The sequence below is a fragment of the Mirounga leonina genome, unplaced genomic scaffold (genome assembly GCF_011800145.1).
Source record: "Mirounga leonina isolate KUSES-001 unplaced genomic scaffold, KU_Mleo_1.0 Mir_82, whole genome shotgun sequence".
In the NCBI taxonomy this organism is placed as follows: Eukaryota; Metazoa; Chordata; class Mammalia; order Carnivora; family Phocidae; genus Mirounga; species Mirounga leonina.
Window position 1 is genome coordinate 12,925,055 of NW_023270825.1, and position 24,112 is coordinate 12,949,166.

Genomic DNA, 24,112 nt, shown 5'->3' on the forward strand with positions numbered 1-24,112 from the left:
CCCTCCCCCCTCTCATGTGCTCTCTCTCTCTCATTCTCTCTGTCTCAAATAAATAAATAAAATCTTTAAAAAAAAAAAAAGAATCTGCCTTCGGCTCAGGTCATGATCTCAGGGTCCTGCGATCAAGCCCCGCATTGGACTCCCTGCTCAGTGGGGAGTCTGCTTCTCCCTCTGACCCTCACCCCTCTCCTGCTCTCTCTCTCTCTCTATCTCATTCTCTCTCTCAAATAAATAAATAAAATCTTTAAAAAAAAAAAAGAAAGCCACACCGGAACCCGGAAGAAACCCCTCACTCGGCTCTGAGGGGTTGGTTCGGTTTACTTGGTAACATTTCCTCTGCCTGACCAGCAACGGGCTGCTTGCTTCTGGATTCTTTGAGACTTTGTTCCCAGCTGACTCATCTGGCTTTAAATTTCCATCTGTCTTCCCCTCGTCATCACCTGCTTTTGGCACATCTCTTTGATTTCTCTTACCGTTCTGATCTGCGGCTGCCAACCATCTTCTCGATTCAAAATTTCCTTTCAACATACCTGCACCCCCCGGCCCCCTCTGCCCGACCTGTTTCTTTGACCTGGTGACAGATTCACACTTTCTTCCAGGTGTTTGGCAGCCAGACCCACCTCAGCTCCTGAGTCAGGCTCCCTGGAAGTGAGAGATGGGGATGGTATTCAAGGCCCCCATGGCCATTGCCTCACTTGGGCAGATACCACGTGCTTTTCTTCACAGCTGTTTTGCATCCCTGCCTACATTCAGCAGATAAACAAAGAGCATGCTGAGCCCAAGAGCGTTCAAACACAGGCCAGCACAAAATACCAAATGTTCAAGGTTCCCGTGATTTTCATTCTGAATCAGCTGCCTTGAATACAGCATTTACAAATCGGCTAATTAGTGTGGGGTTTGTGTATTAATATGCATGTTTCCTCCTTGATGCACTTAATGAGCGCATTTTTTTATACTGCCAGATAAAGTTGGAGGGAATCATTAATTTAGTATTTCTCTAAAATTTTCTCATTTACTGTCATTGAGAGTTCTTCACCAGAAAGCTTTGTAAAGCATATTAAATTTCAGAATTTAGAAATATCTACCCTTGGGGTGCCTGGGTGGCTCAGTGGCCTAAGCGTCTGACTCTTGATTTTGGCTCAGGTCATGATCTCAGGGTCGTGAGATTGAGCTCCATGTCGGGCTCCATGCTGGGCGTGGAGCCTGCTTAAGATTCTCTCTTTCTCCCTCTCCCTCTGCCTCTCCCCACTGCCCTCTCTGAAAAAAAAAAAGAAGAAGGAAGAAAGAAAGGCCCTTTTACCTTTATCTCCGGCCCCAGTCTTATATATCCCAGATTCCAGACACCACTCCTGAACATATTGTGGACGCTCACACCTCCCTGCCTATGCTTGAGATGTCCATCTGCCTGCCTGAAAGGCGCCTCCCCAGTGCCCCCCCCCGGCCCCCCGTGAGGGTCCCACTTCTTCTCTGTGGTCTTCCATGACCCCCAGGCAGAGTCTCCTCCTTTTTGTGCTGCTACCGGAATTTTGTCCATATGTCCGTTCATCACATATCATGTGTACAAAACACTAGACCATGAGGGAAGATACCATGTCTGATTCCCCTTAGTAGCCTCAGGGGCATAGTAGGCACTTTTAAAATGATTGACAAGGGGCGCCTGGGTGGCTCAGATGGTTAAACGTCTGCCTTCGGCTCAGGTCATGATTCCAGGGTCCTCGGATTGAGCCCCGTGTCAGGCTCCCAGCTCAGAGGGGAGTCTGCCTCTCCCTCTCCCCCTGCTCATGCCCCCTCTCTCTGTCTCTCTCTGTATCTCTGTCTCACATGAATAAATAAAATCTTTAAAAAAAAAAATAAATAAATAATAAAATGATTGGCAAAAGGATGAACAATTTTGAATTCATTATCAGGTACATTGACATATAGGTGGTCAACTATACAAATACAGCATTTTAACAGATTATAAAAAACATTTTATACATATGAGGTGAGGAAGGAAATAGCTTTCTGCCTGAGGCTGGGGGTCATGGAAGACGTCAGACTGTGGGGTTGTCACAGTTGGGCATGGGAGGGGCCCTCAGGAGAGGACTTCCGGGAGGTAGATGCAGCACCATGAGCTCAGCGGGGAGATGTGAGGGTCGACAGTGAACTCAAGGAGTGGCCTCTGGGGTCCGGCAGGATAAAGTTCAACTGGAGTGTTACTCTAGAGGTGAGGGTCTAGTGGTTAGGGCAGTTTCCAGGGGGTCAGGAAAGTCTTTCTGGGGATGATCATCAGACATTAAACCTGGCCTTGATAAAATGCCACTTTGAGACATTCCCTAAGGTGCTGAGGACAAGTCAATGCCACATGTCCCAGGGCGTGGACCTTCTTTCTAAATTCTACACCAAGCCAAACGCAGCTGTTATTTCAAGAGGTATCTTGGGAGTCGTAAGAAATTCCAAAAATAGGGTAAAATATCATTTCTCTTGGGTTTAATGGAAAGTAAAACCTTGATTAACTGAGTCCTTCAAATGACTAGAATTTTACACACACCGGACTTTGGGGTGAAAGAAGCAAGTCACAAAAGGCACAGGTCGATGGGATCGTTTTTTGAAGAAGCACATATGGTGTATCCTAGGAACAATCCCCCAGAAGTGCAACCCCCATCTTCCTGTGGCCCCACTCGGGTTCCAGGGCCATAATCTGTCCCTAAACCGGGAATCCTGCCTCATGTTCATGGCCAGATCTTTTCTTCTGCTTGGACTCTTAAGTTCTTTGAGGGCAAGGGACTATATTTTATACCCACTTTTAACCCACACAGTAACAGGTCTTTGCACATCATAGGGTCTTAAGTATTTGGCAATGGACTAGAAAATGCTGTCTATCCTCATTAATGTCAGGAGTGCGGTTAGAATATTTTAGGTCACTCTCCTGTGTTTGTTGTTCAGTGGATCTGGGTTTGCAGTTCTGGTCTACCCGTGCCTGGCAGTGTGAACTCGGGCAAATTACTCTCAACCTAACCTGCACGGTTGGTCTAAGAATCAGTGGGTGAATATTTAACATATCTGGCAGCAGCTCTTGTTCTTATTTTGCTTGTCTTGAAAGCAGAAGTTTCCTGGCCTGTTGCTTATTATTCTGCAGTTGAGAGCTCTCGTATTTTCGTATTTTCTGGAATTGCATTTCCATTTGGGAGCTTTAGCTCCTAGTACCTAAGGTTGGCTTTACTGTGGTGGGGGGTTGGGGGAGGAGGAGCTCTTTGACCTGAAAGATGAGTAGATGCTAAAAAAGCAGAAATGGGGGCGCCTGGGTGGCTCAGTTGGTTAAGTGACTGCCTTCGGCTCAGGTCATGATCCTGGAGTCCCGGGATCGAGTCCCACATCGGGCTCCCTGCTCGGCAGGGAGTCTGCTTCTCCCTCTGACCCTCCTCCCTCTCATGCTCTCTGTCTCTCATTCTCTCTCTCTCAAATAAATAAATAAAATCTTTAAAAAAAAATAAAAATAAAAAAAGCAGAAATGGGTGGAAAAGGCATTCCAGACAGAAAGAATAATAGCATGTGCAAAGGCCCAGGCTCATGAAGGAGAGTGACATGGAGGAAGTCGATCATGGCTAGAATGAGAGATGTACACGATGGCAATGAGCAGACCGAGGCTAAGCATTTGGGCAGGAGCCAGGTCAGGAACAGCATTGTGTGAGATGCTAGATTTGGGCTATCAGTAAACATAGTCAGATTCACCTATCAGCAAGCTGCTTCTCTTCTTCATTAATTTCCTGTTTCAGTGAGTCTCTGAACCAAAATTATTGTCATTAGCCAGATGTAGGGGGTAGGAATAGACCACTTTCCCAGCATGTGACTTCTTACCAAGAGAAGCACCTTACTTAATTCACAGTGGGACTCGGCTAATGTGGCCGGCAGACATCTCAGCCTGTGGTCCCTTCCTTCTGTTCTGCCAGGTGGGCAGTTCTACATGCAGGAATGTAGTTGATGTTGGTTTGTCCCAGGCTTTTTCATGACTTTTTTTTTTTTTAAGATTTTATTTATTTATTTGAGAGAGAGCGAGAGAGAGCGCAGGAGCGGTGGGGAGGGGCAGCGGGAGAGGGAGAAGCAGACCCCCTGCTGAGCTGGGAGCCCGATGCGGGGCTCGATCCCAGGACCCTGAGATCAGGACCTGAGCCGAAGGCAGACGCTTCACCAACTGAGCCACCCAGGCGCCCCCTTTTACATGACTTCTCATTTTGTCCTCAGGGTTTCCTCAGTAGGGTGAATCTCTAATATCTTTGGCCCTCCACTGCAGCACACGAATGCCAGGCATTGTTTGCATTCTCTTCATTTCTGTGCTAATGCAGCATGCACCGAGCCAGATGTTTTCAAACAGTCTTGAAATGTGTGAGCAGGGTTCGGCAAATATGATGACAAACAGCACTTGTCCTGTTTTCGGGATTGTTCTCTGCCCGTAGCCAAGCCGAGGACTGGGGACGTGGTAAGAAGGAGCAGTCTGTCGGCGGCAGTTCCTCTTCTCCTGCTTGTATTTGTGCGTCCGAGGGAAAACCAGGGTTCGGCGTGTCAGGGCGTTCTGCCCATTGTCTGGGACATACCCGACAGCAGCGGCCAGGCTTTGCTTTTGCTGCCCTGCCCGTGTTTTCTAGCTCCTTCTCTCTGCTTGTCTCTCTCATGCTGTTCCTCCTTCTTCACTTCCAGGTGCCTTTCCCATCATTTGTGCTCAGCACTTCTTTTTTTTTTTTTTTTAAAGATTTATTTATTCACTTGAGAGAGCGAGAATGAGAGAGAGAGAGAGAGAGTACATGAGAGGGGGGAGGGTCAGAGGGAGAAGCAGACCCCCTGCCGAGCAAGGAGCCCGATGCGGGACTCGATCCCGGGACTCCAGGATCATGACCTGAGCCGAAGGCAGTCGCCCAGCCAACTGAGCCACCCAGGCGCCCGTGCTCAGCACTTCTACTATTGTTCTTCCTGTCTGGTTCTCTTAAATTCAGCCCACACCTTTTCAACTCCACATCCTGAGTCAAGTGTTTGAAGGCTGTTATTTCATGTTAATTAGAAGTTCTTTTTCCAGCCAAGAAGCCTTGCATGCAACCATGCCCCCAAGTTGAGGCTTAGAGACGAGCTCTGGTGTTTTGTAGTTTGGGTGCGGTTAAGGGACAACTGGACAGGTGGAGCCACACCGCCACCGCACGCAGGGCAGCCTTCCCCACGGCCTCACCCCTCCCCAGGGCGGGCAAGCTCCAAGCTTGGCTAAGCCAGAAGAGCTCAGTGTGCCTTCCGGAGAACATCACCACGGTCCTAGGTGGGGTCTCCCTTGGCCAAAATTGCTTGGCAGCCAGACCCAGGAGGGTCTCTGGCGTCTGAATAGGTCTCTTCCAAATGCTAAAAGGTGACCCTTTGTAACGCATCTCCCAGTTGACCCAAGTTTGGTGGGAGATTCTGGTGGAAAAAGGCTCCCATCACTTTCTGGACTGGTGAAGACATCAGCAAGAGTTGGCACCTGGCTCCTGAGAAACACCTCAGGGAACTTCCACTTCTTGAAATGTTCTTGAGCAGATGTCGAGCCCTGTTCTCACATTTGGCCTCACCCTTTATCCCACCTGCTTGTAGATCAGAGGCTACATCCCTGTCCGCAGACCCATGCTCAAGGAGGCTGCAACCCTGAACCCTCCAAGAGCCCCCAGCAGCCCCTTGGGCATCTTGTGTTCCATTTGGAGGGAGGGGGTGGTACTAAACCATTGCAGAGCTTGGGCAGTGATGCATTTGGACCACCCCCTTTCCCTCTCCCACTGAGAAAAAAGAGACTTTCTTCCTCCAAAATGCCTTCAAATGAGGCCATTACATCATGCATGGTTGAGGAATTCTCTTGTTACTGGAAACACATTTCTTAGTCTTCTGTGGTTTGTAGAGAAACTAGTCAATGAGCCAATGTGGCCGCAGAGCGCAATCCTAGGCACTGTGGAAATGAGAGGTTGATGTTCTTTTATGGAAGGGGGATAAATACCACACACCAAGAAGGGTTATTACAAAGATCACCTTGGTTGTGTTTGTGAAGTGCCAAACACAGAGCCTGGCACAGAGAAGGTCTTTAATAGACAGGAGCTTCCCCCATTTCTTTCTTCTCTGTATTATCATTAACAGCAAATACCAGCTAATGTGATAGAGAGTAGAATAGACAGAGATGTAAGCATGGTATTGTTTGAGGAGGTGGGGTTGTAGCTGGGTTTAGAATTTAGGAAGAATTAAGGGGAGCAGTAGATTCATACAGATTAAAACTGAGGACACGGGGCACCTGGGTGGCTCAGTCGTTAAGCGTCTGCCTTCGGCTCAGGTCATGATCCCAGGGTCCTGGGATCGAGCCCCTTTTCAGGCTCTCTGCTCGGCGGGAAGCCTGCTTCTCCCTCTCCCACTCCCCCTGCTTGTGTTCCCTCACTCGCTGTGTCTCTCTGTCAAATAAATAAATAAAATCTTAAAAAAAAATAAATAAATAAAACTGAGGACACGACATGTATATTCATAGACTTAGGAAAGAAACCTGGCCTTTGGCCAATAAATTATATTGGTAGGAGTGAAGGGTCCAGAGGGATTCATGGCACAGAATGGGGTGGCGAAACAGGAGTGGCCAGTGGGCACGGTGCCTTCGAGGACTCAATAAGGAATTTTGACTTATTATTACAAGCAGTAGGGAATCACTGTAGTTTCTTGAGCTTGGACTGAAAATGATTTTAGAGATCTTCATAAAGAGTTTCTTAGAGCTGGGCAACTTGGGGGAACAGGAAGACCACCAGAAAGGTATCTGGGCTCATGCTGGGGCTTCACAAGGATAGTACTAATGAGCTCAGAGACTAGGGGAGCTGATGTCTTCAGGAAGGCATAAGTAGACTTTGGGAATGGGATAACCAAGAGGCCGAGAAAGAGAGAAGGGTCTAAGCTTAGCTCACAGCAGGTCTGGGCAGAGGGTAAAGCCATTGGTGGTAACAAAAATAAGAAAGGAATAGTTGGTGATTATGGAGTGAGCTGGTGAAGTCCTAGCCCTTCAGTAGCGGGGCTGGGAAGATCTGAGGAGAGAGCCTGACCAGATGCCCTCTTCTTTATGTGCCTTTTCAAAGCTCACAAGACTTACTCACCTTCACATGATGAGGATCTTGGTGGAAGGGGATTTGTAGATCATTTATATCAACTGAGTCACGTCTCCTGTGTAAATCTGTAAATAAATCAAGATTTGCTTTTAATGAATTTTTGAAGTTTTGCAAATAAATTGGTTTTGTTTTAAAAAGCAAGCTCTTAATAAAATTCCTGCGCTCTCAACAAAATTAGCCACTCTGATGCATTTAACCTAATCACAAATGATCACATTGGGTGCACCTGCATTTGCCTTCAATCTACAAAGCCATATATTGAACTGGGAGTTCTGGAACCTTTGGCCCTTGCTGCCCCTGCTTCCCTCGGATCAAGCCTTTGCCCACCCCATTCTAGAATGAGTGCCGTCGCTTCCGGGTCTAAGCCAGGCCCCATGGGTGGTTCTGGTGGGGACTCTCTGGCTTGAGCTGTGTTTTTTTCTCCCTTTGTCTCCCCATCATAGACTACTGTTTTCCAAAGTGAAGTTGGAGTCACTCTGCCGGGGCCCGGATGAGGCGCTCCTCACTTGTAAGCACATGTTACAAATATGGAAATCCTGCTACAACCTAACCAATCCCAGGTAAGAGGCCAGTGGTGCCTGTTTTACGTGGTTTTTGCATGGGTCCCCGCCTCCTGGGGCCATGTCTGATGGGCGGTTAGCACGCAGGCATGACCCCTGCTGCCCTGTGCACCTCCAGGTCCTCGTGAGCAGCAGATAATAGTGGTGGAACCCATACACACTCCATTGTCAGGGGCTTTTCTTCCAGTGGCTGATGAAGCCCCCAGATCGGGAGTTTCTTTTCCTGTTGCTGCCATGGTGACCCACAAGGCCCAGTGACCGATTGATCACCACCTGATTTCTCTCAACCAGCCATTCATTTAAGTTCTTAGACAAGTCTTACCATCTTTCTGGTAATTTATGGATAGAGTAGTCAATTACATACTCCAGACTGGGGGGGTCTTAGAATAGTATTTAAAAGACCTGCAGAGACAGCAGGCCATGTCCTACTAAGGAGAGTAGAAATCACTATGGGCATGATAAAGTATAATTTTCAAACAGTTAAAATCATGACACAAACAGATATAAAATAAGCATGTATCAGAGGTTTTATTTACCTCATTAACTAACGGGGGAACCAGTAAAATGTTAAGACTCATTCAGAGAAGAATTTGAAAGATAGATAAACGGAAATGAATTTGCAGAGAAATGCAAAAACAGTATCCTATAGGACAATGAAATATATGGTTTGGGGTTGTCTTTTTACAGGGTGGAAATCAGTTGTATCTCATTCGCCTGCAGAACAGTAAAATGACCTTAATCAGTCGGAGTCAGTCAGGGGTGCCCACCCAACCGAGGCAGATAATCGGGGAAAGTCCCCCTAGTTAACCCCCAACTCGCCACTGAAAGACACCCAGTAACCTGTTGTGCCCATTTTCAAGTCTGGTCAATTTTTCCTGGCATCTGTTTAAATTACTAAGTGTGTCCTGCCCTTGGAAGGAAGTCATTTAACGAAAAGGGACCTAATAATTCAAGTGCATTCAGACAACTACTCATACACTTGGAACATTTTTCAAGCTCATAGCAAGATGTACGGACAGCCCACACAAGGCTCTTAAAAGTCAGGAGCCTAAAAATATTCCAAGTCAAGTCGTAAATGTGTACTAACGGAGGATGTCACTTGCCCCATACAGCCCCCCCAGGAGGCGACAGGCTGGTGGCCGTGATGTGCAGGGCCCGGGGAGAGGAAAGGTGGGATGGGCGTTAGGGAAGCAGCAGAGGGCAGGAGGGGTTCCATGTGGGATTTTATTTCTGTGGTTAAAATAGTCAAAATCAGGGGCGCCTGGGTGGCTCAGTCGTTAAGCGTCTGCCTTCGGCTCAGGTCATGATCCCAGGGTCCTGGGATCGAGCCCCACATCGGGCTCCCTGCTCGGCGGGGAGCCTGCTTCTCCTTCTCCCTCTGTCTACCACTCTGCCTACTTGTGCTCTCTCTCTGTCAAATAAGTAAATAAAATCTTAAAAAAAAACAAATAGTCAAAATCAGGGCCCTCCGTGTTAGGGAACTGACATTCGGCAGAGTTGTGACCACAGGGCCTTGTGGGCAGTGCAGCTGGAAGGGAGGGGGCTCACGCTGGCCAGCCCCGTGCCGCTTGCAAAGCTGGGGTCACGAGAATTAGCCAAGAATCCCTATTACAGCCACGGCCTGTGGCACGTGACCGCCCCATGCTCCATCTTCCTCTCGGTGAAAAGATAATCCTGAAACTGGCCTCTTCCCTTTTGCAGATATGTTCTGAAAATAAAGATCATTTTAATTTTTAAAGAATCCTACTTTTCTAAGTCTGTAAGCAGAAATAGAAAAGGCCCATGTTATGTTCCCGAAAAGCCCCCCACTCCCGGCCTCTCAGAAGCAGCAGGATTTAGGGAAGAGTCTTGGCCAGAAGCGCCGCTAACAGGAGATCCTCCCCAGGCTGGTTGCTTCCGTCCTGGAGCATTCCTTTGCCCGTACCCCCGTTCGAAATGAGAAAATAAACCCATCAGCCTTCATGTTGCCAATTTTCCCTCCGTTCTCCACACTTCTCCCACCTCCCCACATTTCCTCCCACTTAGCAACCAAGAATATTGAATGTGAGGAGAAAAAAATAGCAGAATTGGAAAGCTTTTTAAAAATACTTAACCAAATGCCTGGGCTGTGTCCATACTTCCTCCGTTTCCTGAAGGATCTTGCAGGGCCAGAGCAGGGAGGAACCCTGGCTCCAGGCACAGAGTCTGGAGGGGGTGTGGGGGTGGGTGGAGGAGGACCCATCATGGGTTTGGGAAACTGCTCCTTCCAGCGACTCCCAAAGCCTTGGGGGAGGGGGAGAGGGGTGGTAATTGAGCAGCCCCTTAGTAAGGAGCTTCCTGATTGTTTTTTTTAACTTTATTATTTTCTCTGGGATATAAATAAATGTTGCTCCTGTAGGCCTTACCATTGTGCAAACTTAGACATCCTCCCCAGTATGGTTGGGTTAGACATGACCCCAGCAGAAGAATGAAGCATGAAGAGGGGAGGGCTGCGTCTTGACAAGGGATGGCATCCTTCCTTGTCCTCCAGATAAGGGCAGTTCTGGGTCCAGCAGCCTCGAGTCCATGATAAGGTCACGCATGGTTCTAGAAGAGGGTAGAATCGCATGAACAAGTGCATGAGAAGCATCCCTGCTTAAAAAAAAAAAAGTGCAATAAAAACTGGGCAGAGAGCATCTTGGCAGGTGGTTGGTTTCTCCCCAGAGAAGGTCCACGCTGACTCCCTGAGTCGGGGCGCCCTTGTTTCTGAGCGTGCTCACTCGTGGAGGGGCTTCTGCTCCGCCTGCCAGCGCTCCCCACCATCCCCCACCCCCTCCCAGCTCCACCCTGGGGCTGGCCCAGGCCCCTACCGCAGTGAGATGATGAGGCACAGAGGGAGATGGGAGCAGTAACAGGCCATGTGGAGAAGAGACCGAGCTTTCCTGTTCCCTGCAACTCGTTCCCGCTTGATCTTTGCTTGAAGGAAGATCACACTGAGCTAGTTGCTGAACCGAGCCTTAGACAACTTGCAAAGAGCGTTCCACCTGCAGGCTGAGAATGCATCTCTGCTATGAGCAAAATGGTGGGTGGCGTTCTCTCGAGTATACATTTGGCAAAGGTGTGTGTCATTTCAGAAGCCTGGATTTATTTGCTGGGTCTGCAGTTTTACTTGCCTTTAGGAGAGAAAGCTGTCTCTTGTTTCATCTCCTCTCTCTCAGTGAAGGAGCAAGTCCCTTCAGTCCTCGTGCCCATTGGCTCAGCCGCTCAGAACGGCGGGACTGGTGACCAGGGCCTCACCAGAAGGTTCTGGCAGCCTCCTGGAATGGACAGTCAGCGTTTCAGCTGGGGATGGCAGCACCCTTCCCTGGGCCATCCGTGTGTGCCTTATCTTCAGCCCCTGCATCAGCCTCGTGAGATCGAGACTCTTCTTTCCATTTTATAGAGAATAAACAAGGCTAAATAACTTGCCTAAATTTTCCCGATTAAATAAGCACTAGAGCTCTGATTCAGGCCCAGGTCTGAGCTGACATCAGTGCTCCCTGCACCATGCACGCTGCCTCTCCAAGTCGCAACCAACTTCCTTTCTTTTATTTTTATTTTTCATTGTTAACCACTTCTTTCCCATCCCCCTCACCCCTGCCACGTGGACCATCTCCATCGCGGAGCCATGTCATTGGAAGAAAATGTTTTCTTCCCCAGTCCTATTTCAATCGCTTACTTGCAAATCGCACTTAAAGTTTTTATTTAAAAAAAAAAAAAAAAGTTTTCTTTACTCTAACCTCAGTTGGAAGCTGGAAACCCCATCCGGTACTAATTAATAGTCACCAGCATTTTGGGGAAGCTTTTCTTTTTACAGAGCGTGCTCTCGTTCCATCTTCCAAGCAGCCCCATAAAGCAGGCAAATGTCATGTTCTTTCATACACATTTTACTGATGAGAATTGAGGGTCAGGGATATTGGGAGCTTGCCTTGACTCTAGTTAGCCAGCCGGGAGGGGCCTGGAGAAAAACAGGCATTTCCTCCTCTCCCACCCGCCCCGCTCTGGCTTCCCATCCCAGGCCCCTCTCTTCCATCCAGTAAATACTGTGCCAGGCGCTAGTTCAGAAGCCAGTAGGAGGCCGGGTCGCCACAAAGACCCCCAGGCTCTCACTCAGAGCCCACCACCAGCTTTCCTCTTGTGTTTAACAGCCTCTGTGGGCTGTGGGAGGTGGAGGATTTCCAAGAGAAGCTTCCAGTTTCCAGTATAGCTGTAACCATCACTAGAATGTACTCTAAATGTTCAGTCCTGACGGGGAGCAGAAGTCACCTGCATGTGTGCGTCTACCTGTGTGGATATCCACAGCTTACATACCGTGGATTTGGGGCTCCTGCCAGTGTCCTCCCCCTAAACCCTCCACTAGCACCATTGACCAGGAATGGTTCTTCCCTTCCTGCCGTCCTCCTTGAGGGGGGCCCCCAGCAGCCTCCGGGCCAGGCACAGGACGTGAGGCCACTGGTAGTGAGGTGGGAGTGGGTGGTCCACAGCAGGGGCCCAAGCAGGGTCCCCCAGGGAGAGAGGAAGGCTCTTGTGAGAGAGACTGGCCAGAGTGAGAGAGGTAAGGAGACTCAAGGGGTGGCCAGGGCCTCCCTTTGCCTTTTCCTCCATATCCCAGGGGTCATTACAAAGGCAAATCTCGATTGGTTAAGACTCCACACCCTATAAATGTAGAACTAAAACTCGCTTCAAGCAACCAGCACAATTCTCAGTCAGTCACAGCGTTCAGAGCGGAAACGAGCATCTCCGTTTTGAAGAGTGAATTGTTGCTTATGCACGGTTTTCAAAAGGAACTCTGAGGAAGAAAGAAGGAATGTGACAGCCCATAATCTCTCAGCTGGTGGAGGGGAAGTTGATCCTGTGTCATTACAACAGTGGGGAAGGCTCACAAGTTAAGATTTGAGTTTTAGCAGCAGTTTCTAACATTGAGAGTAGGAGGCCCTTAACTCCGCTTCCCCGCACGTGCCATTGTACTAGAAGGCTAGGAATAAGTGGTCCTCAGAAATCAGCCAGCCACATTCACCTCAGATGCATGTTTGTGGGTATATGTATTTATAATGATGCATGGAATGTACCTGAAAGTTATAAATCTTCTGAATGCGCTGTCCACATGACCTCAGTTCAGCCTCATGCCGCTGTATGCGGGAAAACAATCCTTATCTTCACCTGACAGGGAAGACCCTGAGGCACAGGGAGAGTAGGACCAGAGTGACCTACTTGTTAGGGACAGATAGAAGGTAAGATCCCAGACCCCTGGCTGGCTTCCAGGACCCAGCGGCACACATCGCAGCTAATCCCAGGCAATGAGACTTGGTGAGCTGGGAAAGCCTGGAGGCTTATGGCCAAAGCAAACCCATCAAAAACCCAGGCGACTCCTTTCTCTGCAATGTCTAGCACCTTACCGTGTGTCCTAGAATCCCCAAGGCGATGAAAAAATCACTATATTTTGAGATGACATCTTCTGAAAAGCTCCGAGGTGGGGAGCCATTGCAGTATTCAGATCATAACTCTTTGTAATATTTTTTGAATATTTATATTAAAAATACAGGCATGAACAGACCGATGTTAGAAATATGCAGTCAGTAATGTGATTCATGAACATTTGCACCTACTTTTATGTTGTCTTCTGCTCAGAGACAGTTATTGTTTCACAGTTGTGGAAATAATTAATAGAACAGTTTCCAAAATACGTGTATCCAATGATATAATAAGTATAGGCTGACAAATAGTCTGTACTGAAGCAAGTTTCCATCTGTTTCCTGTGGATTTCTCTAACTACATCACTGGACGTGGAAATTACAGCCTGCAAACCATATTAAGTTTCATACCAAATCTTGTTTGTACCACTTTTAGCAACAGCTGCACATAGGAAGGATATTGTGTCCCTTTATTATAGAATTTGAACTTCTTAACAAAAAAAATTACCACACCTAGAGCCCCCAGATCGACAAAACAAAATAGCTTCAAAGAAAAGCATTATAGACTCAAACCTCAAGATATAGATGGGCTGCTTTTTGGAGGTTCTTGGATGGAATATCATGATAGAGGAAAAAAAGAAGAATGCAATTGTTTTTGCTTACAGGCTTCTTAGAACAAAACAAAACGAGAGTCTGTAGGAGCTAAGGTCCCCTACCTGTGTTTCTTTCCACTTGGGCCCCAGGTGGTCTCCCGTGTGACTTGCCAAACACATGGTGCCAAGCCTGCTCTGTAGGGGGCGCTGGGGAGGGGGATTCAGTGCAGGAAGCTGGTAACATGCAGGCCTGGAGGCTGGTGCCCGAACGATGCTGTGTGTTCTCAAGGCCCAGCCTTCTCCAGCCTCTCATCACTGGACAAGCTGGATGTCAGGGGGTGCCAGTGACCAGCAGCTCCCTATGTGATCTCACGACTATTAGATAGGGACACAGGGGAGGCCACAGCTGTGATTGCCCTTTGAAAAGTAGGAGCCGGGGGTTCTCAAATCTATCTACACATTGGAACCATCTGGGGAGCTCAGAAAAATGTGGACGACCCCAGAAATATTGATGCATTTGGTCTGGAGAGGGACCTAGGCAGAAGGGTCTTCTAGAAATGCCCAGGTGCTGTCCCTGGGCAGTGAGGGCTTAGCTGTAGACCGTTGATTTGTAAGACAATTCGAGGGTGGTGTATTTATGGGCTTGATGAGCTCCAAGACTTCCAACACAGAAGGCCAATCAGTGCCCCATTCTAAGGCGGACGGAGAACCTGGCTTTAAGTTTTCAGTTTTGTGTCTTATAATGACACCAAAGAGGCTAAAATTAGCAAGGGTCTGTGGGTGTGGTTTAAGTGTGTTTGTGACAGTGAGAATGGAAAGGGATCCCAGCCCAGGCCGAGCCAGGACGCAGGATGCCTTGTAGGCGACGGAGAGGTGCTGAGGAGCGTCCCAAACACATAAAAGGTGTTACTGCACGTCAGGGGTCGGCGATGGTTGATTCTGTGTCTCTCCCTTGTCCCCCTTCCAAGGACTGACCTCTGCAGCTGTGTTTTGCAGTGATTCTGGACGTGGGAGCAGCCTCTTAGATAGAACCATTGCTGACAGACGACAGCTTAACACAATTACTTTGCCAGACTTCAGCGATCCCGAGACAGGTGAGAATAATAGACCAGAGGGGACGGAGCGGTGTCCGAGAGCGCGTGGGGCTGGCCCGGAGTGGCGAGTGGCGTGGGATGAAGACTGCCAGGGACGGGGCTCGGAAATGCTCCTCGCGCTAAGAGCTTACACTCAGTCGAGGCGCATTTTCTCCAGTGTCTTTTCAAGTGTGTGTTCACAACGGGGGACACGGTAGCGCCTGCCTGGCACAGCTTTTTGCGATCTTTCTATTTGTCCCCATGCTCTCAGAGCCTCGAATTCAAAACTAAAATTAGATTGTTCACATCCCCATGAAGCTTCCCCTCTGCTTTTCTGTTTCTCCCTCTCCAAGTTTCAGATCTTTCTGAAATCAGGTTTTGATTTTTAATCAGTTGACCATAGGAACATCCCCACCCCACCCCCCGCCCCCCAGCAAAAAGGCCCTTTAGGGACACAGGTGGGTTCTGAGCTTCTGATTCTCCTGTCCCCCGAGCAAGTGTGTATACCTTGTCATTTGCGTTTCCACATTTGCCCAAGTACAGAGGAGTAAATACACCTCTGTCATTTCCAAAACTCCAAACAAGTAGTTCTAATAGTTCTACCGACTATTCAGTGGTGGTTTGGAGGATATAAAGAAGTTCCCCTCCGCTTCGAGCCTCAAAGGTAGTTCCAGAGCATCATTTGAAAGCTGGTTCTGTTGCTTCTTCACCCCCCGTCCACCACCACGGTGCCCCGCAGAGGGCCTGTGTAAGACTTCATCCCCATCTGGGTATGCCTCCTCTTTTCTGGGCTGGCTTCATGAAAGGAGCCTCCAGGTCCTTCTCCTGACCTTGTGACAGGGCCCAGCTCCTGCCCAAGCCCTTCTGGAGAAAGGCAGAGAGCAGCCCTGGGGTATGCACAGCCATCTCCTGAAAAATCTTGCCCCTGGCAGGATGGGAGAGATGCCACCTCTAGAAGCCAGATGTGCTACTCGCCCAAGCCCATGCTCACAGCTGCCTGCAGACTGCCTTCCTTGGCTAGGTTCCCTTGTACCAAAGTTAAAGTCAGCTTCAGAAGTCTGATCCCAGGGCCCCGGGGCTCCCAGGTTAAGAGTGTTGGGTATTGGATGCAGCGCGAATTGCAGATCAGTGCAGTTCATCAGGGCTGGCGGCCACTGCTCAAAATGCAGACCGACAAAGCCACAGAGAAACCCACCCCCTGCAGTGGCCTGATTCATTGACCAGCAGTCCTGGGGAGGGGAGCCTCTGACTTTAAATAGCACGGCAGTCCTCCTAGAGACCCTATCGAACCCCCTCATTGCTGGCAAGGGAGGATGAGGCTGTCGGCTCTAGCCACTGCGGGGTGAGGCTGGGACACCACGGGGAGAAGGGGGTGAAGCTCACTGTGGCATTGGCAGCAATTTCGGCTGATTCAGAACAGCTGCTGCGGCTGCCCGAGGCTGCCCCCTCCGCCCCCTCCTCAGGATCCCGTGAGGACAGTCCTACTAAATTCAGACTCCCTTTCCTTCCAGCTGGCCTGGACCTTAATTTCCCCTGAAGTCCCAAGACTTGAATGCCACATCGCATTGAATGCAGATGGTGGCAGAACATAAGCGAGGTCTTTATTTGTTCTCCCTTTGCCCCGTGGGACATTTTCCCTAGAGACTTCAAGAGTGTCCCCGGCCAGGTTAGGCCTTCTGAGATGCGGTAGGATCCAGGGGAGGTGTGTATGTGGCACAGTCAGGGCGTTGCTGCGCCCTTGTCCCTACTGGGGTTTGCGTGTCTGCTCCGTCCCTCACTCTGGGAGCCCAGGTGGTCGGAGTGGGGTTGCTGATCCAGATGCCCTCGAACAACAGGAGAACTGGACGGCACAGCCTCCAGGCCTGGCCACTGACCGTTTGATTGTTGTTGTATGATCCCTACAGGATGATTCTTGTAGGAATCCCTCCAATCGTTCACTGGCCCTGCTCTCAGAGCCCCCAGTTGTTGGTTTGCACACCACTGATTACTTACCCAAGAGGCCAGGGAATCAGAAATGTGGAAGGCCATATTAGGAGGCCTTATCAATGCCGACTGGTTGTAAATGAAGGTAGAACATTCTGAAATGACAATTGAAATCAGAAAGACAAAAATGAGGAAGAATCACCTAAAAATGGAAAGGGTGCCTCCATCTTGATTAAGAGAGCCCAGTTTTCTATAGTTCAGCTCCAGGGCAGGCAGAGGGCCAGCACATTCTCATTCATTCACCCTTGTGGATGGCCTGACTTGTGAACGACCCACAGATTCTGAGTTTTGATTCAGAAGGTGCCAATGAGAAGTTTTGCTCCCATCCCTGTGCCTCCATCTTGTTTTTCCCTAAAGGTAACCACTTTTATTAACTTTATGCTTGCCCTTCCAGTGTTTTTTTCATGCAAATAATCATAGATATGATTTCCCATGCCCCCCTACATGAAAAATAGCATAATACTGTGTAGATACACCATCCAGCACCTGGCACTTCTCACTTCACGGCATGTCCCGAAGACCCCTCCATACCCACCTGCAGAAAATGTCCACGTTCTTTACGGCAATGTAGCGTTCCATGGTGCAGACTTTACACTCCGGGCTTCTCTCTCCCGAGGGACCTCAGCCATCTTCCTCCTTCTCTTTGCCACAGTCTTCAGTGCACATGAGGGAGGAGGCTGGCCAATTTTGAATAGCACTGCTCATTTAGGAAAGCAACTGGGCTCTAGAGGAAAAGAGAAAAGGAACTTATCCAAGGTCAAAATGGTCCCGAATCAAAACAAAGTGACCGAGGTCAGCTATGGTGTGAGAGGACCCAGCCCTGGCAGGTGACAGCTCTCTGATAGTATTGGTCCGTGCTGCACCTGGTGCCTCTCTCCTTTCCTGAATTCCCTAATTTAAAGGGCCCAGGCATCCAACACGAGCGAAGCCGCACAGTGCTGGCATCCACAATGACTTGGCCAAGGCCATGGTGAACCTCTACCACCATGACCCTGTCCATTCTCAATTACCCAGGGTGCAGGTGGAATCCTTTGTGAAGCCCCAGACCCTCTTGGGTCACTTGTTTTTGTGTTCCAGAACTAAAATTTCATTCCTTTTGTTTTTTGTTTTTTGTTTTTTTTTTTAATTTTCTATTGTGGAAGATTTTCAAATATACCAAAACAGAGGCACCAATATAATGAATCCCCAGGTACCTACGACCAGCTTTCAACGATTAGTATTCCTTTTCCATCCATCACTTCTGTCCCACACTTCGTTTTTATATAGTATTTTAAGGCATACCCCAGACATCATATTTTGTATACTAAAATTCCAGTATATATGTCAAAGAGATAAGAACTTTTAAAAAAGAGAAGCACCATGTCATTATTATACATCTGGGTCATTATAAGGTACAGGCTCAGCATTATCAATTTGGGAAGTGGTTAATTAACTAGGATATGGCTTTCCACCTCCAAAATCGCCCATATGAACACCTGTGGAATAACATAAGGGGAACCCATGTCTAGAAGCTTTGGACTGGCCAAGTCCACTGTGGCTAATAGAGTAGGCATTGGTTTCATTAAGTGGATGTGGCAAATTGAAAAAGCCCCCTAAACAACATGATTTCCCTCCCGTTGTCACCTCTGGCTCCCCTCCCCCCACCTCTAATAGGTCCCAGCCACAGAAAAGAGGAATTAGATAGAGTGACAGTCTTAACGTTGAAGCCATGAATCATTGTCTTTTCTTAGGAATAAGTTGGTAGTTCCTTAAATAGAGGATGAAAAAAAATTTTTTTTTCTTCCTTTTGCCTACAAAACAGGATGTGGAGTAAGGAGATTTATCTTTAATCATTGGTAGATATTACCAGACACCTATGTAAAGCAAAATTATTCTTTCGCCTTGAAAGTTTGGTCCATTGTGTCTGGGACAATTTTTCATTGTGGCCACGGTGGTCTCCCTGTTACTGAGTATGTCCCCACTGGTGAGGCATGAAAGTGGTGGTGACAACTTCCTTTCCACAGTGCTCAGCCTGTGCACCCGACCACAGACCAGCTTAGAAAGCTTAGCCCTCCATTGTCACAATGCTGGGACCATGACCTATGGTTACACCTCAGTATCTCTACCTAGGAAAACCTTCACTTCCAAGTAAACTTTGTATAAATGCTTCTCATAAAAAACAAATCTAGGAATAGCCAAGGTCTACACCTTTCCAATTGAAAAACGGTCTCCTCTAGAATGTCCTGGATATTGTAGGTTAAAGATGTATTATTTTCAGCGGATCATGCTGCCGAGTCTGTGCCCAGGTAAATCTGAGTTATTTTTATTCCATGGTGTTGTTGCAGAACAATTAAATAACCAGTGGAAAAAACAACAAATTTGTTTTCTTCGAAAAGCACTTGTATTCTATTGTCCAGTAGAGGAATGATTGTGTATTACATGACCTCATTTTCTTTGCAGCTTATGTGAGTATATTAAAAGCTAGTTTATTTTTTTCCTTTGTGTCTCTAAAGCTTTTTTTTTTGCCTTTATCCTTTTTTTTTCTCTTTCACTTTTTTAGTGTCAGATTCCTCCTCCTCCTCCTCTTCTCTTTCAAGAACCGAATCTCCTCTCCACCTGTTTGTGTCTCCTCATCTTCGTTCTCATCCCAAACCTGACATCTTTGTGTGGCCCCCTGCAGCTCATTCATTCAATGACCCAGGTCCCCGCCAGGAACCCTCTCTGTGTAAACATGGTTTATGGTTTTTCCTTTCTTGTTAGACCTGCTTCATTTGCCTGATGTTTCATTTTCTGATAATCTTCCTAACTGATAAGCTGGATAGGAAACTCCATCAAATTTATCTGAGAGAAAAATCTTGCCAATTTGAAAATCCCAAAGCTGGGTCGGTCAGAAGGAGACATTGGTACCCAAGTTCCAACCTCCTCTTTGAAAAGTGAAGGAGACCTATTTTGAGCAGGATACAATGCCTCTGGTCCTCAGCTACTCGTATGCTTTCCTGGAGTTAATATACATGCATAAAAATCCCATGTTTTAAAAAGGCAAATTAGAACGTTTTGCACATAATTTATTTCTATATATTTCTGATTTTTCTATTTAGAAATTAATGTAACAAGCATACAGTGATCAAGGTGATACCGTAAAGATAATGGTCATAAGCCCTTTAAATCTGTGGTTCTCAAACTTTACTGTGCATTAAAATCGCACAAACAGCTTTGAAAACTGCAGATCCCCCGAGCCCCACCCCTAGAGTTTACGATTCAGTAAGCCTGAGCTGGAGCCCAGGCATGTGGATTTATAGAATCCCCACTGGGGATCCCCCCAGCCAACGGGTTAGATACTTCATCTTGAGAAACAATGCTCTAAATTGTTTTCCATTTGCAAGGAAAGAAAATATAGGGTTTGTGTGAAAACCTATGAAACTATTCGGAGAAATTGGACAGTGTTTTAATCTAATCTGGCTTTTAAATAATATGGAAATTTCAAAGTCTGTTTTATGGTGCTCGGGGACCTGTCCATTTAAAAAAGAAACAAACAAACAGATTCCTGTATTAAAATGAAACACTGGTTGATCAAGTCCTTAAATGGGACTTAAATGTGGGTCTCACCAGGAGGGGCCAGGCTTGCCTCCTTTCACTCATTTGTTCAATGTTCGCTTCTGCGGCACTGCCAGAAAATTTAATCTCTGTATCCACGATTTATAAGGGCTCATCTCTGTCCCAAATGCTCAGTTATATGCTGAACAAAAGCTCCTAAGGGGAGCCTCTGTCAGAAAGAACCACTTTCTCTAATGTGCTCATCTTTCTGATGGCTACCCTGCTGTGTTAAACTCACTCACACACACACACACACACACAGTCAGGCAGAAATGAGACTATCCTCTAAAATAAATCATCCAAACCAAGAAACACTCTGGCTTTACTGAGCTGCATTTTAAGTGTTCTGAACTTGGCTTTCATGGCAATCCTGGCTTTATGAAATGCAAGACGAAGATGATGTTTATAAACTGCTTATGTAGTTTTTAATCCATTTCTTAAAATAGACATTTTCCCTTTAATACAATGCCCACGGGCAATTGCCACCTTCAGCTTTTCCGGAAAAGTTGTTGCGCGCGTTGCCTTTTGCCCAGTTTTCTGTCTTCAAATGGGATCTTACCCGTTCTAGAATAGCATGATAGATTCCCATGGCCTGGCCACTCCTGTTGTACAACAAACCCACCTACCTCTACCCCCTGCCAGCGTTTATCTTGTCACATCCCAGAGAGCCCTGCGTTCCTTCAAAATCTTTGAAGGCTGAAGTCCTGACTCTTCTGTGAGACACCTGATACCCGATTAATTAGTAAATTGTTAGGGGCGATGAGCACCCACTGGGTTTTCTGCTGAATGTGCTGTGTCCCAAGCAGGGCTCAATTGTTTATTCTTTGTGAAACTCTGAGTCATCTCCTGCCCTTAGGGAGTGCCTTGCCGGTACCCAGGTGATGGGCCCGAGAATCTTTTTCTCCCCCATAGCTACCACATTTAGAGAAGCATACCATATATTACCGATAACTGTAAAATTTCTTGATTTAAAGTGTAATGAATTTGAATCCCGGCTCCTTTCCTGAGGACAGATAGCCAAGGTCTGAAGTTCTCTGAATTTCTCTCTCCAATCCTTGGACTTCATAGGAGCGAAAACTAGCCCAAATCTACAAACTATCGGAATCATGATTAGGGTTAATGGTGGAAAGATCTGAAAACCGCTTGTTTGATTATTTTTCCCTTCCCTTTGGAATTTCCTGCCCTGGAAACAAAACACATTACATGAATTCGTCAGCTTTCATGTGCTGGGTGAACATTTAAATGTAGAGGGGAATGCCCAGTTGGCTGTTCTTTGGTTTCCAAAAGAAAAAAAAAAAATTGTTAGTGGAAAAACATGTGTCACTCTTGAACTGAAATCTAATTTGAGACAGCCAGACTTACAGTTGGAAGGTTATTAGAACTCTGTTTGCTTTTTTAGCCTTAATTTTGATTTTTCAAATGTTTTGTTTCTTGGTTTTAATTTTTGATTTGATTTGTTGTTCCAAGGCAACTCTCCAGAAGTATACTTTCATGGTTTTCCCTCCCTTTTTTCAGTTAGTAAGTAGTTTACCAATCTATCTATTAACCTTTCTGAGGGTCTCCAGAATCACGCTTCCCTCCACCATGGAACGTGTGTTGTAGTTGTCCATCGTGGGGAATGCTGAGATGACGTGGATGTGAAGCTGACACCTGCTTGCTCACTCTGCCACCTGGCGCCCATGTCTCCTGAGATGCTAACGCATCCCCCCTACACACACTCTACCCCTCCCAGCCCCATCCCCCCACCTCCTCCCACTCCCCCGCAGCCTGGATTTAAGCACTGGGGAGGCGGTACTTCTCTGGGAGGGACTACAGAAGGAGGCAGTGCAGGAAAGAAGTCCAAGTCAGGCATGCGGTGGATTGGCCGCAGCCCCACTGGCGCTGATTGGAAGTGTGAGACACTCAGCCTCCCCAGTGCAGGTCATCTGTGAATTTGGGGTAGAGGGAACCAGTTGAACCTTAAATTTTTTTTCCAGTTCAAACGTTATTGCTATGTAGAAAAGCAACTCTAATAATTAATTTTCCTTAAAAAAGGCGAAACAGACATCATGACATATAACCTGCATCTACCCAAACTGAAAGGAGACTAAGTAGTTCCCCGGGCGTAGGACTAATACTTTCGATGGTGTTCTTTTAAGGAGGCATGAGTGAGTTATTTTTCCAAGGATGTTTCCTAGACTGCTGATTCTCTGCGGTCAAATATTTTTGAGCAATATTGCATCTCCCTCTTAGAGACTGACAGTGCATATTGGCGCATTAAAGGCTCTGAGAAGTCCTGCAGTTTAAAAAAGTCAAGGCTCTGAAGCTTGACCCCTTGTTCCCCAGCTAATTTCATCATTTTCGCACCCTATGGAATCCATGTTCCAGGGGCTGCATTTTGAGAAATGCTAATGTATATAGTGATCCAGGGCATTGGAATGATCTGAGCCTTTACTGCTTACAGCAAATATTCCTCTCAGGGAGATGACTTCCTCCCTCTGAAATCCAGCTCAGCTTAGATGTGACTTTATTTCTGGCTTTTAAAAGTGTCCATACAAATAAAATATTTTTAAATGAATAAAAGTCCGTAGTAGAAGAGATATGTTTGGTATTTTCATCATATTAGGGTTCTTCAGGAAAAAAAAAAAAAAGTTTCACTGCCAGGGTTCTTTCAAATCAGGCTCCTCAGATACATTAAAAAGATTTGATTTTTCAGAAAGTAGGGTAACATTAAAATCCTCAGGCAGCCCTCATTAGTTACAGTGAGGCTTGATGCATTTATACAAGGGACTTAGTTATCTTCCATGGAAACCACCCCAGCTCTCCACTGTCAAGAAAGCTAGGTTCAAGGACCAGTTCGGCAGAAGAACCCAGGCAACTCAGTTACTCTCCCCGCACCTTAGCTTCCCTACCTGTAAGGATGTCAGTCTACTAATTCTGTTCATGCACGCCTTTATGGTATGCCAGGAGCTCATCCTGATCTCCGAGCCTGGGTCAGGTGCCCCCTCCTGAGTGCCTGAGGGCAGCTGTGGCCCCCCGCAGGGAGGTGGCCGCCAGGTGGAGGAGCCCTATTGGGACGCGCTCTCCACTCCTTAGACCTGGGGACCCCAGGTGCCCCCACTCTTGAGCGCTCTCGCAGTCATTACCTTGGAGGAAAACGCGTGTTGACATTTTATTCGCCTCTCCAGGAAGGTGCTAAAATCAGGAATGCCGACTTGGGTTCTTGGCTCGGTTTCTTCTATCCAGTGATAGGGAAAACTGCTGCTCTCTTTAGGAGCGAGTAACCCTGGGGAAGAGAATAAGCAGATTCATGACAAAACACACCTCTCAAATGAAATACGGTTGAGGAACAAATTCAAGGTCGTCTTTTTCCTCTTTTGGCTAGCATTTCATTATTGAGTTTGCATTTTCTGACATTTAAAAATGTATCTCACGGTCAGGAAATGACTAGTCAGTGGAGTGTACATTTCACCCTCTGCTCCTGCTTAACAGAATAAAGTCAAGTTTTTAGAATCTGTATATGAAAACGTTACTCCAGTGATGACCCCACTGCTCTTGAGGGGTGGCAGTTAAAAAAATTCAGCCCTAATGATTCGAGGATGAGCCTTTTCTTGCTATTTTAATGAAATTAAAATTAATTCTCCCCAATTAGTTCTGTGGTGTCTTTCTTTAAACGAGATTGAAGAGAACTTTAGTAGGAGATTGACGAGTCAATAATAAATAGCACGCAGATGGAAGTTAAGGAGTGTGTGTCCAGTAATGAGACTGTCACCCAGACTGGGGAGGCTTTTCCCAGAAGCTGCATTCAAAGACAAACTTAGCCTTCCC

General features: G+C 47.1%; 1 protein-coding gene and 1 long non-coding RNA gene across 7 annotated transcripts in view; one reads left to right on the forward strand and one right to left on the reverse strand.

Annotated features, from left to right (window-relative positions):
• The window catches only part of LOC118002621, a 14,087-nt gene extending 6,803 nt beyond the window's left edge, over window positions 1-7,284 (reverse strand). Inside the window, exon 1 of the long non-coding RNA XR_004677073.1 lies at window positions 7,104-7,284. This is a non-coding gene — a long non-coding RNA (uncharacterized LOC118002621). The remainder of the gene's footprint in view (window positions 1-7,103) is intronic.
• Window positions 1-24,112, forward strand: part of TTC7B (tetratricopeptide repeat domain 7B) — a 249,851-nt gene that overhangs the window by 174,981 nt on the left and 50,758 nt on the right. For 3 of the 6 annotated variants that reach the window (XM_034993223.1, XM_034993227.1, XM_034993228.1), the window contains 4 exons: window positions 7,559-7,675; window positions 14,673-14,770; window positions 19,272-19,436; window positions 21,773-21,823. In XM_034993223.1, the coding sequence (XP_034849114.1) occupies window positions 7,559-7,675; window positions 14,673-14,770; window positions 19,272-19,436; window positions 21,773-21,823 (431 nt within the window). The remainder of the gene's footprint in view (window positions 1-7,558; window positions 7,676-14,672; window positions 14,771-19,271; window positions 19,437-21,772; window positions 21,824-24,112) is intronic. The other 3 variants (XM_034993224.1, XM_034993225.1, XM_034993226.1) reach the window with 3 other exon arrangements.